General features: G+C 41.7%; 1 protein-coding gene across 3 annotated transcripts in view; it reads left to right on the top strand.

The window, feature by feature from the left end:
• The window catches only part of LOC138676559 (tropomodulin-3-like), a 69,869-nt gene extending 54,718 nt beyond the window's left edge, over window positions 1-15,151 (top strand). For all 3 annotated transcript variants that reach the window (XM_069765988.1, XM_069765991.1, XM_069765989.1), the window contains exons 8-10: window positions 1,726-1,869; window positions 2,832-2,976; window positions 13,249-15,151. In XM_069765988.1, the coding sequence (XP_069622089.1) occupies window positions 1,726-1,869; window positions 2,832-2,976; window positions 13,249-13,283 (324 nt within the window). In that variant the 3' untranslated portion in view covers window positions 13,284-15,151. The remainder of the gene's footprint in view (window positions 1-1,725; window positions 1,870-2,831; window positions 2,977-13,248) is intronic.
• Window positions 15,152-16,032: the final 881 nt, after the last annotated feature.

The raw sequence follows: 16,032 nt of genomic DNA, 5'->3' as shown, positions 1-16,032 counted from the left end.
TGACAAAAGTAAGGTTCACTTTAAATTTATTGAATTTCAGCAGAAAAAAAAAAACCTAACGAAAATCGCCTGGACAAAAATGATGGCACCACTAGAAAAGACTGAAATTAATTTGACCATAGGGACATGTGAAACTAAGATGCGTCCCGTAATTAGCATCACAGGTGTCTACAAACATGTAATCAGTCAGTCTGCCTATTTGAAGGTTGAAAAGTAGTCACAGTGCTGTTTGGTATCATTCTGTGTACTACACTGAACATGGACCAAACGAAAGCTAAAGGTACCTTCACACATAACGATATCGTTAACGATATCGTTGCTTTTTGTGACGTAGCAACGATATCGTTAAGGAAATCGTTGTGTGACAGCGACCAACGATCAGGCCCCTGCTGGGAGATCGTTGGTCGCTGAGGAAAGTCCAGAACTTTATTTCGTCGCTGGACTCCCTGCAGACATCGCTGGATCGGCGTGTATGACACCGATCCAGTGATGTCTTCACTGGTAACCAGGGTAAACATTGGGTTACTAAGCGCAGGGCCGCGCTTAGTAACCCGATGTTTACCCTGGTTACCAGCGTAAAAGTAAAACAAACACTACATACTTACCTACCGCTGTCTGTCCCCGGCGCTCTGCTTCTCTGCACTCCTCCTGCACTGGCTGTGAGCGTCGGTCAGCCGGAAAGCACAGCGGTGACGTCACCGCTCTGCTTTCCGGCCGCTGTGCTCACAGCCAGTGCAGGAGGAGTGCAGAGAAGCAGAGCGCCGGGGACAGACAGCGGTAGGTAAGTATGTAGTGTTTGTTTTTTTTACTTTTACGCTGGTAACCAGGGTAAACATCGGGTTACTAAGCGCGGCCCTGCGCTTAGTAACCCGATGTTTACCCTGGTTACCCAGGGACTTCGGGATCGTTGGTCGCTGGAGAGCTGTCTGTGTGACAGCTCTCCAGCGACCAAACAGCGACGCTGCAGCGATCGACATCGTTGTCGGTATCGCTGCAGCGTCGCTGAGTGTGAAGGTACCTTTAGGAGAGAGTTGTCTTAGGAGATTAGAAAGAAAATTATAGACAAACATGTTAAAGGGAAAGGCTAGAAGACCTTCTCCAAACAGCTTGATGTTGAGCTTTATGGGTTCTCCAACAGGATAATGACCAAGAACACAGCACTGGGCTGTTCTGAAGTGGTCTTCTACGAGCCCTGATCTCAATCTTATTGAACATCTGTAGAAAAAGCTGAAATGTGCAGTGTGGAGAATCTTTAAACTTGTGACAACTGGATCAGATTGCACACAAGGAGTGAGGTAAAATACCTGTAGACCGGTGGTCTCATTTATAGTGACAGAAATTGTTTGCAGTGACTGCCTCTAAAGGTTGTACAACAAAATAATAAATTAAGGGTACCATCATTTTTGTCCAGGCCAATTTCATCAATTTGGTGTTTTTTTGTTGTTGTTGAACAACAATTAATAAGCAATGTCTGATTCTCATTAGTTTATATTCAGTTAATTTAAATTGAAAAATACTTTTGCTTGTTTCAAGTTGTTTCAGTGACCATTGTGGGTTTTTCTGACTTTAACAGAAGAAAGGTACCAACAATTTTTGTCCACCTGTGTATATCAGTGGGAAGCAGTCGCCTTACTGGGATTGGGCCACCGGTCTGAGTTTCCCCAAATGTGTCTATGCAATACTGACTGTTACTTATGTATTGTTATACTCTGTTTTCTCCCATAGGCATTTGCTGACATGCTGAAAGTAAACCGAACTCTAAAGAGTTTAAATATCGAGTCAAATTTTGTCACCGGTGCTGGCGTTTTGGCTTTGGTTGAAGCACTTAAAGAAAATGAAACTTTGCAAGAAATCAAAATTGACAACCAGGTAGACTTTTTTTTTTTTGTGCATTACATTTTTGTTATCATGTTTTTCTCCTCTGTAGAAGCAGGCTGTAGTCTAATAATGGATTACTGTCATCAGGATGGACATAGGGATAAGCAGTGGCAGATTTACCATATGTGACATCTGTTCACAGTTGGAGAAAGAAATACATTAAAAAAATATTAAGAGATGGATCGTTTATAAAGTAAAATTGCATGCTGTGTTGCTATACAGATTTATTTGTGGTTTATTTTGTTATGTAGGATTGGGGGTTTTCATGAGGCTGCCATATAATGTAGTTCAGTGTTTCTCCGCTTTCTTTGTTGAGTAAAAAGGATGCACAAAGCTGATACATTGCCTAAAGGGCTTGGTTTATATGAGAAATGAATGAAAATTAAAATTGCAGTGCTCCCTTGGACTGTGAATGCTTGGCTGCCCATCATGTAATTCTACAGGGATCTATATATAAAGGTCCCAGCGGGACAAGCTCACAGAAGTGAGTACCTAGCTGGTTTTCTAGTGCCTTCTGTCCTTTCTTAATATCTGCATGCCCAGCAGTGACGTTGTACACTGTTTTGAAAGTGTACTAAAGGGGTTTCCAGAACTTTGACGACCTCCTTCATAAATGAAATGAGGCCCCGTGAAAAATTAAAAATATCTTGCACTATTCTCACAAATCGGCGATGTCGTTACGTAGCATATTAATCAGCGGCCACTAATGGGCAGCACTCGCCCTTCTCACGGATGCCAGGTTTCGTCCTAAGGAAGTGTGAGCACTGCAGCCCGTTAACAGCTGCTGATTGTCTGCAGCACTCGGGTTCCTTGTCAAAGCCAATGCGTTCCTTTAAGAGGTTAACATTTGATAAGTGAGGAAATTCCCTTGATTGTGAAGTACATATAAAGATACTTCTCTTTCTACATTTTTAGTTTTTCTTATTTTTTTCCCTTTATAAATTTCAAAACAGAGGCAGCAACTGGGAACTGCTGTGGAGATGGAGATCGCCCGACTGCTGGAGGAAAACGTCTCAATTCTCAAATTTGGGTATCACTTCACGCAGCAAGGGCCAAGGACAAGGGCGGCTGCTGCTATAACTAAAAATAACGATCTCGGTAAGCTTGGAAGTAGTACGCACTACTTGTTTTAGTAATCATGGAGGATTACATATTGCCCATCAATAGGTGAAGCAGCTGTTCTGTGCGCTAAGAGATTATGCACAAGATTTATTGTGTGTAGTCACATAAGACCTGTGGTATAAAGCGTCTCTTGGGTGTTACTTTTAGTGAATTCAAAATCTGTATAATAGGTTTTGTAGATATTTAGAAGAAAATAAAGAAACCAAGAAATTCCTCAATGTTACAGTGGCTTGTAATAGTTTTGGCGCCCATGGTCAAAATTACTGTTATTGTGAACAGTTAAGCAAGTTAAAGATGAAATGTCTAAAAGGCCTAAAGTTTAAAGAAGACACATTTCCTTTGTATTTTAGGCAAAATAAATATTTTCATCTTTTACATTTTAAAAATTACAAAAAGGGCCAATGCAACAGTTTGGGCACCATGTATCGTTAGTACCTAGCAGCACCCCATTTTGCAAGTATATCAGTTTGTGAACACTTTTTGTAGCCAGCCAAGAGTCTTTCAATTCTCCCATTCTGTGAGATTCCTGGGTCGTCTTGCATGTGCTGCTCTTTTGAGGTCTAGCCATAGATTTTCTATGATGTTCAGATCAGGGGACTGTGAGGGCCATTGTAAAACCTTCAGCTTGCCTCTTTTAAGGTAGTCTATTGTGGATTTTGACATGTTTAGGATCATGATCCATTTGTAGAAGCCATCATCTTTTCAACTTCAGCTTTTTTACAGATATTAAGTTTGCTTCAAGAATTTGTTGAAATGTCATTGAATCCATTCTCCTCTCTATATGTGAAATGTTCCCTGTGCCTTTGGCTGCAACACAACCCCAAAGCATGATTGAACCATCCCCATGCTTAATGGTTGGCAAGATGTTCTTTTCCTGAAATTGTGCCATTTTTTCTCCACACATACCTTTTGATCATTGAGGCCAAAGACTTCTATTTTGGCCCTTCACGACATGCGTCATACTAGTACTGCGCATGTTATGTTTCCCCCTTTGATGTGGGTTCCCGCACTGCGCTGAGCCAACATCTTTTCCTGCACATGTCAGCTGTTTTGAACAAATGACACATGCCTCTAGCAGCTGTGGGTGAATCGTCTTACATAGTCATCTTTACAAAAGACTCCTGCCCACAGACTCAATTAATCAGTCAGACTCTAACCTCTACTACATGGGCAAGACCAAAGAACTTTATAAGGATGTCAGATACAAGATCATAGACCTGCACAAAGCTGGAATGGGCTACAAAACCATAAGTAAGATGCTGGGTGAGAAGGAGACAACTGTTGGTGCAATATTAAGAAAATGGAAGCAATACAAAATGACTGTCAAGCGGCATCGATCTGGGGCACCGTGTAAAATCTCACCTCGTGGGGTATCCTTGATCATGAGGAAGGTGAGAGATCAGCCTAAAACAACACAGGGGGGACTTGTTAATGATCTCAAGGCAGCTGGGACCACAGTTACCAAGAAAACCATTGGTAACACATAATGCCGTAAATGTTTAAAATCCTGCAGTGCCCACAAGGTCCCCATGCTCAAGAAGAAGGCACATGTGCAGGCCGCCTGAAGTTTGCTAATAAACACCTGGATGATTCTGTGAGTGATTGGGAGAAGGTGCTGTGGTCAGATGAGACAAAAATTGAGCTCTTTGGCATTAACTCAACTCAACATGTTTTGGAGGAGAAGAAATGCTGCCTATGATCCAAAGAACACCGTCCCCACTATCAAGCATGGAGGTGGAAACATTGTTTTGGGGGTGTTTCTCTGCTGAGGGCACAGGACTACTTCACTGAATGGGAGAATGGATTTAACCATGTACCATAAAATCCTGAGTGACAACCTCCTTCCCTCAGTCAGGACATTAAAAATGGGTCATGGCTTGGTCTTCCAGCAAGACAATGACCCAAAACATACAGCCAAGGCAACAAAGGAGTGGCTCAAAAAGAAGCACTTTAGGGTCATGGAGTGGCCTAGACAGTCTCCATAACTTAATCCCATAGAAAACTTATGGAGTTGAAGCTCCGAGTGCCCAAGTGACAGCCTCAAAATCTTAATATTTTTAGATGATCTGCAAAGAGGAGTGGATCAAAATTCCTCCCTGACATGTGTGCAAACCTCATCATTAACTACAAAAAACATCTGACCGCTGTGCTTGCCATCAAGGGTTTTGCCATCAAATCTTGTTTGCCAAAAGGGATCTCACTGCAAAATGCAAACGTATATAATGTATACAATGTGATTCAGCAAGGGATGAAAAACTTATTTTCTTCACTGTATGCAGCAGAGCCGATGGGGTTATGGCAGCTTCTAGTCTCCCTTGGAAACTATTGAAGCATGCCAAAAGTAAAAAAAAAAAAAAAAACCGAATCACCCGATCTATCAAACTATAAAAAGAATTAATCCAAATAGTAAACGGCGTAGCGAAAAAAAGTCAAAACGACAGAATTACAGGTTTTTCATAGCCACAACATTATATTAAGATGCAATAACAGGCGATCAAAAGATTGTATCCACACCAAAATGGTTTCATTTAAAAACATCAACTCAGCACTCAAAAAATAAGCCCTCAACCAACCCGAGATCACAAAAAATAGACGCTACAGGTCTCAGAAAATGGCGCAATTTTTTTTGCCTAAAATACAAAGGAAATGTATCATCTTTACTTTAGCCATTTTAGAGATGATTTCAACTTGCTTAACTGTTCACAATAACAGTAATTTTGACTAGGGGTGCCCATACTTTTACATGCCACTGTATTTTTAAAATTGGTCAGCAGAAAGCAGGGATTAAAGTGCCACTAGCAGCCTCTTTTTTTTTTTTTTTTTTCCCTGTGACATCAGCAATTAATGGCAATAATATTCCCCCATCACTGGGTACTATGTAACTATGGGTCTGACGTACTTCAAATGCTACGAAGCTCAGGGCTATTGATAAATGGGCATTCCAATTTTAGGGTGTAGATAGCACATCCACAACTTATGCCATGGATGCCTAATAAACATGGTCCAATCTCTGGTCCGTCATATATGGGGCAAACACATTGTCTCAATTTTTGACACATTCCTTGTATAGATTTGTAGAGTAGTCACCACTAAAATAATCATAATAGTAGTAGTAGCAGAACCAGTACCACAAGACGGATTTCATCAGCCAAGGTATCATTTTTTAATCAGTATAATGGCGCCGACTCATCCAATCCTGTGGACAGGTTCCCTTTAATGGGGTTGTCCTGTGGTAACATATTCCACAGAATTAGTGATATGTTGTTGATTGGTGGATGTCCGACCACTGAGACCCGCACCAATTGGCAGAATTAAACCCTATTAGCCCTGCTATAATGGATTGGCAGAGCACATGCTTAACCACTGTACATCGGTTCTGTGTGGCTGCCAACCGCTGTACTCGGCTTGTCCCGGCAGCCCCATAAAGAATAAATGGAGCGACGGTTGGGCATGATGAAGGTGCCACACTAGTGATAAATATTCTCTGTTCTGCCAATCATTGGAGGTCCAAGTGGTTACACCGCCACTAATAAGTGAGCCATCTCCAATAAAATAGGTGATAACTTGTAAACTAGACAACCCCTTGTTAATTATCGCTGTTTTGTCTCTTCCGAATACTCTATGTACGTACACATAAGTTATGTAGATTTTAAAGCGGTATAGGATGCATTAGGCATAGCCTACGTCTCCGCCGGTAGCACTGTGTAGTTTGGGTCGCTTTCTCTTTCTGTATAACCCTTTCATGACGTTGCAGAATTGTATTCTCCTCTTCCTGTGATATTAAATCTAGGTCTTCACACATGGTGGTCGCACTCCTGTATTATTATTCTGTATTATGGTAATTTCTCAGTGTGGTGGTTACAGGAACATCTCATCAAACCTGACAGCAGGAATACTGAGGAATACAGCAGCCACATAGTGACATCCCTGCTTGTTTTTGGTCTGCGAGGTTCTTTTGCATATTGTGGTCCACAGGCTTTTATACATCTGCTACTAATAGAACTTAAGTTACTGAGAGACATTCGACATGTCATTATCTTATAAAAAGAGCCGAGAACTGCCGTGAATGGTGCATGGGAGCCTTACAAGAAGTACGCTAATGAAAGGAAGTGAATACGGTGATTTATTGCTGTTAGGCCACGTGCACATGTTCAGTATTTGGTGAGTTTTTTTCACCTCAGTATGTGTAAGCCAAAACCAGGAGTGGGTGATAAATACAGAAATGGTGACGTGTTTCTGTTATACTTTTCCTCTAATTGTTCCACTCCTGGTTTTGGCTACAAATACTGAGGTAAAATACTGACCAAATACTGAACACTTGAATGTGGTTTTAGGGTTCCAGGCCTGATGAGTCTGGTGCATATAGTCTATTGTCCTACTGACAACACATCTAACATAGTTAGTAAGGCCGAAAAAAGACATTTGTCCATCCAGTTCAGCCTATATTCCATCATAATAAATCCCCAGATCTACGTCCTTCTACAGAACCTAATTGTATGATACAATATTGTTCTGCTCCAGGAAGACATCCAGGCCTCTCTTGAACCCCTCGACTGAGTTCTCCATCACCACCTCCTCAGGCAAGCAATTCCAGATTCTCACTGCCCTAACAGTAAAGAATCCTCTTCTATGTTGGTGGAAAAACCTTCTCTCTTCCAGACGCAAAGAATGCCCCCTTGTGCCCGTCACCTTCCTTGGTATAAACAGATCCTCAGCGAGATATTTGTATTGTCCCCTTATATACTTATACATGGTTATTAGATCGCCCCTCAGTCGTCTTTTTTCTAGACTAAATAATCCTAATTTCGCTAATCTATCTGGGTACTGTAGTTCTCCCATTCCCTTTATTAATTTTGTTGCCCTCCTTTGTACTCTCTCTAGTTCCATTATATCCTTCCTGAGCACCGGTGCCCAAAACTGGACACAGTACTCCATGTGCGGTCTAACTAGGGATTTGTACAGAGGCAGTATAATGCTCTCATCATGTGTATCCAGACCTCTTTTAATGCACCCCATGATCCTGTTTGCCTTGGCAGCTGCTGCCTGGCACTGGCTGCTCCAGGTAAGTTTATCATTAACTAGGATCCCCAAGTCCTTCTCCCTGTCAGATTTACCCAGTGGTTTCCCATTCAGTGTGTAATGGTGACATTGATTCCTTCTTCCCATGTGTATAACCTTACATTTATCATTGTTAAACCTCATCTGCCACCTTTCAGCCCAAGTTTCCAATTTATCCAGATCCATCTGTAGCAGAATACTATCTTCTCTTGTATTAACTGCTTTACATAGTTTTGTATCATCTGCAAATATCGATATTTTACTGTGTAAACCTTCTACCAGATCATTAATGAATATGTTGAAGAGAACAGGTCCCAATACCGACCCCTGCGGTACCCCACTGGTCACAGCGACCCAGTTAGAGACTATACCATTTATAACCACCCTCTGCTTTCTATCACTAAGCCAGTTACTAACCCATTTACACACAATTTCCCCCAGACCAAGCATTCTCATTTTGTGTACCAACCTCTTGTGCGGCACGGTATCAAACGCTTTGGAAAAATCGAGATATACCACGTCCAATGACTCACCGTGGTCCAGCCTATAGCTTACCTCTTCATAAAAACTGATTAGATTGGTTTGACAGGAGCGATTTCTCATAAACCCATGCTGATATGGAGTTAAACAGTTATTCTCATTGAGATAATCCAGAATAACATCCCTTAGAAACCCTTCAAATATTTTACCAACAATAGAGGTTAGACTTACTGGCCTATAATTTCCAGGTTCACTTTTAGAGCCCTTTTTGAATATTGGCACCACATTTGCTATGCGCCAATCCTGCGGAACAGACCCTGTCGCTATAGAGTCCCTAAAAATAAGAAATAATGGTTTATCTATTACATTACTTAGTTCTCTTAGTACTTGTGGGTGTATGCCATCCGGACCCGGAGATTTATCTATTTTAATCTTATTTAGCCGGTTTCGCACCTCTTCTTGGGTTAGATTGGTGACCCTTAATATAGGGTTTTCATTGTTTCTTGGGATTTCACCTAGCATTTCATTTTCCACCGTGAATACCGTGGAGAAGAAGGTGTTTAATATGTTAGCTTTTTCCTCGTCATCTACAACCATTCTTTCCTCACTATTTTTTAAGGGGCCTACATTTTCAGTTTTTATTCTTTTACTATTGATATAGTTGAAGAACAGTTTGGGATTAGTTTTACTCTCCTTAGCAATGTGCTTCTCTGTTTCCTTTTTGGCAGCTTTAATTAGTTTTTTAGATAAAGTATTTTTCTCCCTATAGTTTTTTAGAGCTTCAATGGTGCCATCCTGCTTTAGTAGTGCAAATGCTTTCTTTTTACTGTTAATTGCCTGTCTTACTTCTTTGTTTAGCCACGTTGGGTTTTTCCTATTTCTAGTTCTTTTATTCCCATAAGGTATAAACCGCTTACACTGCCTATTTAGGATGTTCTTAAACATTTCCCATTTATTATCTGTATTCTTATTTCTGAGGATATTGTCCCAGTCTACCAGATTAAGGGCATCTCTAAGCTGGTCAAACTTTGCCTTCCTAAAGTTCAGTGTTTTTGTGACTCCCTGACAAGTCCCCCTAGTGAAAGACAGGTGAAACTGTACAATATTGTGGTCGCTATTTCCTAGATGCCCGACCACCTGCAGATTTGTTATTCTGTCAGGTCTATTAGATAGTATTAGGTCTAAAAGTGCTGCTCCTCTGGTTGGATTCTGCACCAATTGTGAAAGATAATTTTTCTTGGTTATTAGCAGAAACCTGTTGCCTTTATGGGTTTCACAGGTTTCTGTTTCCCAGTTAATATCCGGGTAGTTAAAGTCCCCCATAACCAGGACCTCATTATGGGTTGCAGCTTCATCTATCTGCTTTAGAAGTAGACTTTCCATGGTTTCTGTTATATTTGGGGGTTTGTAACAGACCCCAATGAGAATTTTGTTACCATTTTTCCCTTCATGAATTTCGACCCATATGGACTCGACATCCTCATTTCCTTCGCTAATATCCTCCCTTAAAGTGGACTTTAGACAAGACTTTACATAGAGACAAACCCCTCCTCCTCTCCGATTTTTACGATCCTTTCTAAACAGACTGTAACCCTGTAAGTTAACTGCCCAGTCATAGCTTTCATCTAACCATGTCTCGGTTATTCCCACTATGTCAAAGTTACCTGTAGCTATTTCTGCTTCTAGTTCTTCCATCTTATTTGTCAGGCTTCTGGCGTTTGCGAGCATGCAGTTTAGAGGATTTTGTTTTGTTCCAATCTCCTCACTGTGGATTGTTTTAGAAATGTTCTTACCTCCCTTCTGAGTATGTTTTCCTGGATCTTCTTTGTTCAAGTCTAATGTTTTTCTTCCCGTCCCCTCTTCTTCTAGTTTAACGCCCTCCTGATGAGTGTAGCGAGTCTTCTGGCGAATGTGTGTTTCCCAGGTTTGTTGAGGTGTAGTCCGTCTCTGGCGGGGAGTCCATCGTACAAGTAATTCACACCGTGGTCCAGGAATCCGAATCCTTGTTGTCTGCACCATCGTCTTAGCCAGTTGTTTGCATCAAGGATCCTGTTCCATCTCCTGGTGCCATGCCCGTCTACTGGAAGGATAGAAGAAAAAACTACCTGTGCATCCAGTTCCTTTACTTTCTTCCCCAACTCTTCAAAGTCTTTGCAGATTGTCGGTAGGTCCTTCCTTGCCGTGTCATTGGTGCCAACGTGTATCAGAAGAAATGGGTGGACGTTCTTGGAGTTGAAGAGCTTTGGTATCCTATCGGTCACATCCTTGATCATCGCACCTGGAAGGCAGCATACTTCTCTTGCAGTTATGTCCGGTCTGCAGATGGCTGCTTCTGTGCCTCTCAGTAGTGAGTCTCCCACCACCACCACTCTTCGTTGCTTCTTGGCTGTACTTTTTGCTGTCACTTGTTGCTGTGTGCCCTTTTCTTTTTTGCTTGCTGGTATTGCTTCATCCTTAGGTGTGCCATCTTCATCCTCTACAAAGATTTGATATCGGTTCTTCAGTTGTGTGGTTGGTGATTTCTCCATGGTCTTCTTGCTTCTTTTGGTCACATGCTTCCACTCATCTGCTTTTGGAGGTTCTCTGACACTTTTTTCACCTTCTGTGACCAGTAGAGATGCTTCTGTTCTGTCTAGAAAGTCTTCATTCTCTTTGATGAGTTTCAAAGTTGCTATTCTTTCTTCCAGACCCCGCACCTTTTCTTCTAAAAGGGCCACTAGTCTACACTTCTGACAGGTGAAATTTAATTCTTCTTCTGGTCGATCTGTGAACATGTAGCACATGCTGCAGCTCACCATGTAGGTTGTCACATCTGCCATGTTGCTCCTAGATCCTGCTGACTTGCTGTGTGTTTTCCTTCTTGTGTAATCTACTCAGCCAAGCTCTCTTGCATTAATGTCCTACAGGCAAAAATTTGGTTTGGTGATTCTTTCCAAGCAGCCGGTCCCGGCTGTACCCAACGATCTTCTAGCTTAGGGAGACTCTTCGCTTTTCCCAGAACGCACCTGGAATATGCAAATTAGCCTCCTCAAGCTTGAATCCCTGGTTTGGTGATTCTTTCCAAGCAGCCGGTCCCGGCTGTACCCAACGATCTTCTAGCTTAGGGAGACTCTTCGCTTTTCCCAGAAGGCACCTGGAATATGCAAATTAGCCTCCTCAAGCTTGAATCCCTGGTTTCTGTCATATTGGAATTGGCATGGGGACATTTTGTGCATCCAAATCAATGTTTACATCATCAGTCAGAGGCTATCCTGTAAATGACTAATATCTGGATAGGTGATACATTATTAATCGCTGGAGGTCTAATCACTCGAAGCCTCAATGATCGAGAGCAAGGGGTCCTAATGTGTGAATGGGGCCATCATGCGTATGTGCAACCACTGCCGCTTTCACTGGTTATGTTCTCATAACCTCTCCACCCAACAGGGAACTTTAGGATATATGGTCTAGGGACGTTGGCCTCTCTTCAGCCATACTCCACTGGATCATACATTAGTCATCTAGCCTGTAGATGGGTGATAAATGTAGTGTATGGGACAACCCTTTTGGGATGTGAATGTTAATATCAGTCTACACAATGTGTCTCTGAAGGAATTCCATTTCTGGAGAACATGGGATGAAGCCCTGTTGTGGGGGATATTAGTAGGCACCCTACAAGCTTCATGTTTGTAACTTCAGTCATTGGTAATGTTACAAAGCCAAACATTCGATAAAGCCGTTGTCTATAAATGACATTATTACGTATCCACAGGATCATGAACACAAGGCTCAAAAAAACCCTGTGTGAATGACGTGATAGTGAAGCATGACCACCTTTCCATTCTCTTTCCAAGTGCTTTATCTCTGTCTCCAGACAAGTGAATGGAGAAGTGGCCATGCTTGCATACTACTGCTCCTGTCAATAGATGAGATATTCTGGCTATATCTGGTTCTCTCCACCGCTTGTGGGAGTTGTCTTTCTATATTATGTATGCCATATGACCTGAGTAATACATCTTACTGCTATAGTTTAGAGGCTTCAGTTAGCTCTTGAAGCACTGTCTCTTCCCAAATATGTTTAAGGTGCATTCTCAGAATTTAAGAAATGAACCCAACTGCAAGAAACAGTATAAAAAAGAAAAAGCACATGATTCACCTGTTAAAACGTTTGCACTCCAGATATCCAAAGGTTTTTATCTTCCTGGAGCAATGAGGTGCCACAGCCAAACACTGTCTTTAGTTGTTATTGTAGCATGTACATGACTGCTAGGACCAGAGAGTGGAAAATAAAGGCCATCAGGGGCTGTGCCAGATGATAACTGCGGTTTCTTTTTTATTTTATAGCATTTCCTGTGGTAGGTTTGTTTTGTGAAACAAGTTTTGTGTTCAAATAACCCTGTTACAAAACCCTGTTTTTTTTACCTCCAGTCCCTGGTCCACCACAGAGTCCCCGCTCTGCTCCCTGTGTCGGTAATTTTCTGCAGTGCTGACATCGTGGAGCTCAACGGCTCATGCCATCAACTGGGGCCGTGCCTCTGAGCTCCGTTAGCGGAAGAGTGCTGGACCTGTGGACGATGAGCAAAGCTCAGTTTATTTTTAAAAAATGCAAACGGGGAAGAAGAGTTTCATGATACTAGAAAGCCTATTTAACTCCTTCAAACGTGAGAAGCCAATAAAGTCTGCTTGTACTAATGAAACTGAGTCAATGAATATTCTCTGTTTTTGTTTCAGTTCGCAAAAAACGAGTGGAAGGAGACCACGAGTAAGCCTTTATTTTATCATGAGAACATTGCTCGGAGGTTCCGACATCACCGGGGAATAATGAGCTTCATTCAGGTGTTCTAGTCTCTGACTTCATGTGCCTGGGAAGAAGGGAAGATACTGGAAAACCACAAACCATTATCTTTTTACTGTCTCTTGATGCGCCTTGCTTTTTTTTATATAAAACCCCTATCAGACCTTAAACTGTTGATTCATACTGAATATTGCAGAGGTGGAGCTGGTAGCCTGCTTCTTCTATGAACAGATGCATTTCCAAGATCTCCATCCAGAAATGTCACAGAGATGCTGGACAGGATGACTGAAACCTCTTCAACATAGTTCTAAATTCTGGCGTTTACACGGGAAAGACTAGATGAAAATAATTTTTTTTTTCTTATATTTTTGAGGGAAGCAGTAGTGCGCTGTCATGTAGAGTATGCCTACAGCCATACACTGCAATTCTGTCTATTGTAGTTACTTTAGATGAAAATAGACATTACAACTTGAATCAGTATCATTGCCCTTAAGCCAAAATGCTATTGGTGACATTGACACATTGTGTTGGTTCTCTGCATTTATGTTTCCTATTGGGAAACATGACGGCATTACATTAATTTGCCAAGAAATGACTGGGTGTATGCTATTAGGCCATCTACTAGTTGTGGCCATGTTAGAACCTTGAGGGCAGCACAGAACCAGTACTTTGTAGTGTTTGGATTCAGTGAACTCTAAATGTTTTGTCTCCTGTAAAGATGCTGAATGATGAGATTTGTAAAATCTCATTTTCACAGTACCAAGCACTCCTACTTGTTTTCTTCCTACAGTTAAGTTTTCTTTAGTAGACATAAGTTCTTCAGGGATGGGTATACAATATATAGGCTTAATATTTTGCTGAAAAGTCATCATGTTGCTGTAGTGTCTTCTTCTATGCAGGATATAAATCAGAGCCATAAAGAATAGCGCTCTTATTTCAGGGAAACAATGTACCAAATATTCAGTCTCAGGAAATTCGAGACCTGGGGGGACTTGGAATATCTTACTACTTATGTCTTAACATTACACATCTCCAAATACCCCATGCCAGGGAACTATGGACCGAGAATATATATGTCTTAACTTCCTGTGTGTCCAGATATAACATTCTGAGATACTATAGATCTGGGAATATATGTTGTAATGTCTTGTGTCCAAATAGCCTATCCCAGATATTTATAGACCCAGAGATATTTAGCATGTCTGTCTTAGTCTGATATACCTCCAAATATCCTAGCCCCGGAATTTATAGAGGTATGTATGTCTGTAGTAGGATATTTCGAGGCATGTGAGAATATTCCAGGGATTTTTTAGAGGTACTTAGTATGTCTTGCCACTTATGCCTCCAAATATCCAGGGAAATATAGAACGGGGGGGGGGTCTTTGGGATCACATAGACAAGGGAATACTTTGTGCGTCACAACCTTCTGTGCCTCCAAATATCCCATCCAAGTAAACTATACTCGCAGGGATGTGGAGGGGATTGGGGGAATCTTAACCTTTTTTACTTGTCTTACTATGTGACACCCCTCTAAGATTTAAAAAAAAAAAAAATATCTTGAATAAAAGGATAGCAATACTTAATGTAGCCTTTTAGCCATGTAGATCATTGTAACATTACTCCATGTTTATCTTCGGGACACATTTTACTTTACCATTCCTGACTTACATGCTGTATTGTATTATTTCTTTTTGTTATAGTGTACACATCATTAAAGGGTGCCAAACACTGTACTATGGCGGTATATATATATATTTGTATGTAATATACATATTACTTGTTAAAGAGAGCCCTTCAGATTTTCAGCATTTATAAATAAAGTTTGTTTTTCAAATTGTCTGTACTGACTGATAATTGATCCGCTACCGAAACCTCCCCCCACTCCCTCCGGCATAATATCATCGAAAAAGAAATGAATTAATCTTGGTACTTGAGTAAAGGTACCTTCACACATAACGATATTGTTAACGATATCGTTGCTATTTGTGACGTAGCAACGATATCGTTAATGAAATCGTTATGTGTGACAGCGACCAACGATCAGGCCCCTGCTGGGAGATCGTTGGTCGCTGAAGAAAGTCCAGAACTTTATTTGGTCGCTGGACTCCTGCTGACATTGCTGGATCGGCGTGTGTGACACCGATCCAGCGATGTCTTCACTGGTAACCAGGGTAAACATCGGGTAACTAAGCGCAGGGCCGCGCTTAGTAACCCGATGTTTACCCTGGTTACCATGCTAAAAGTAAAAAAAAACAAACACTAGATACTTACCTACAGCCGTCTGTCCTCCAGCGCTGTGCTCTGCTCTCCTCCTGTACTGGCTGTGAGCCGGAAAGCAGAGCGGTGACGTCACCGCTCTGCTTTCCAGCTCACAGCCAGTAAGCGCGGCCCTGCGCTTAGTTACCCGATGTTTACCCTGGTTACCGGCATCGTTGGTCGCTGGAGAGCGGTCTGTGTGACAGCTCTCCAGCGACCAAACAGCGACGCTGCAGCGATCCGGATCGTTGTCGGTATCGCTGCAGCGTCGCTTAATGTGAAGGGGCCTTAATACATAGTAAAATGAGTTGTCTGTCGTCCTCCCTTCATCAGCATTCAGAGCAGTGCTGGTCGGTAAGAACTCTATTGTCCTGTATCCTACAGCAGCAGTTCCTCCCTCATATCGCCTAGGTCACAGCAAGGTGTCCTCATTTATATAATCCACTCCAGCAATGAGTCCTCAG

Source organism: Ranitomeya imitator, chromosome 4 (assembly GCF_032444005.1).
Source record: "Ranitomeya imitator isolate aRanImi1 chromosome 4, aRanImi1.pri, whole genome shotgun sequence".
Taxonomy (NCBI): Eukaryota; Metazoa; Chordata; class Amphibia; order Anura; family Dendrobatidae; genus Ranitomeya; species Ranitomeya imitator.
This window is presented reverse-complemented; position numbering and strand designations above follow the sequence as displayed.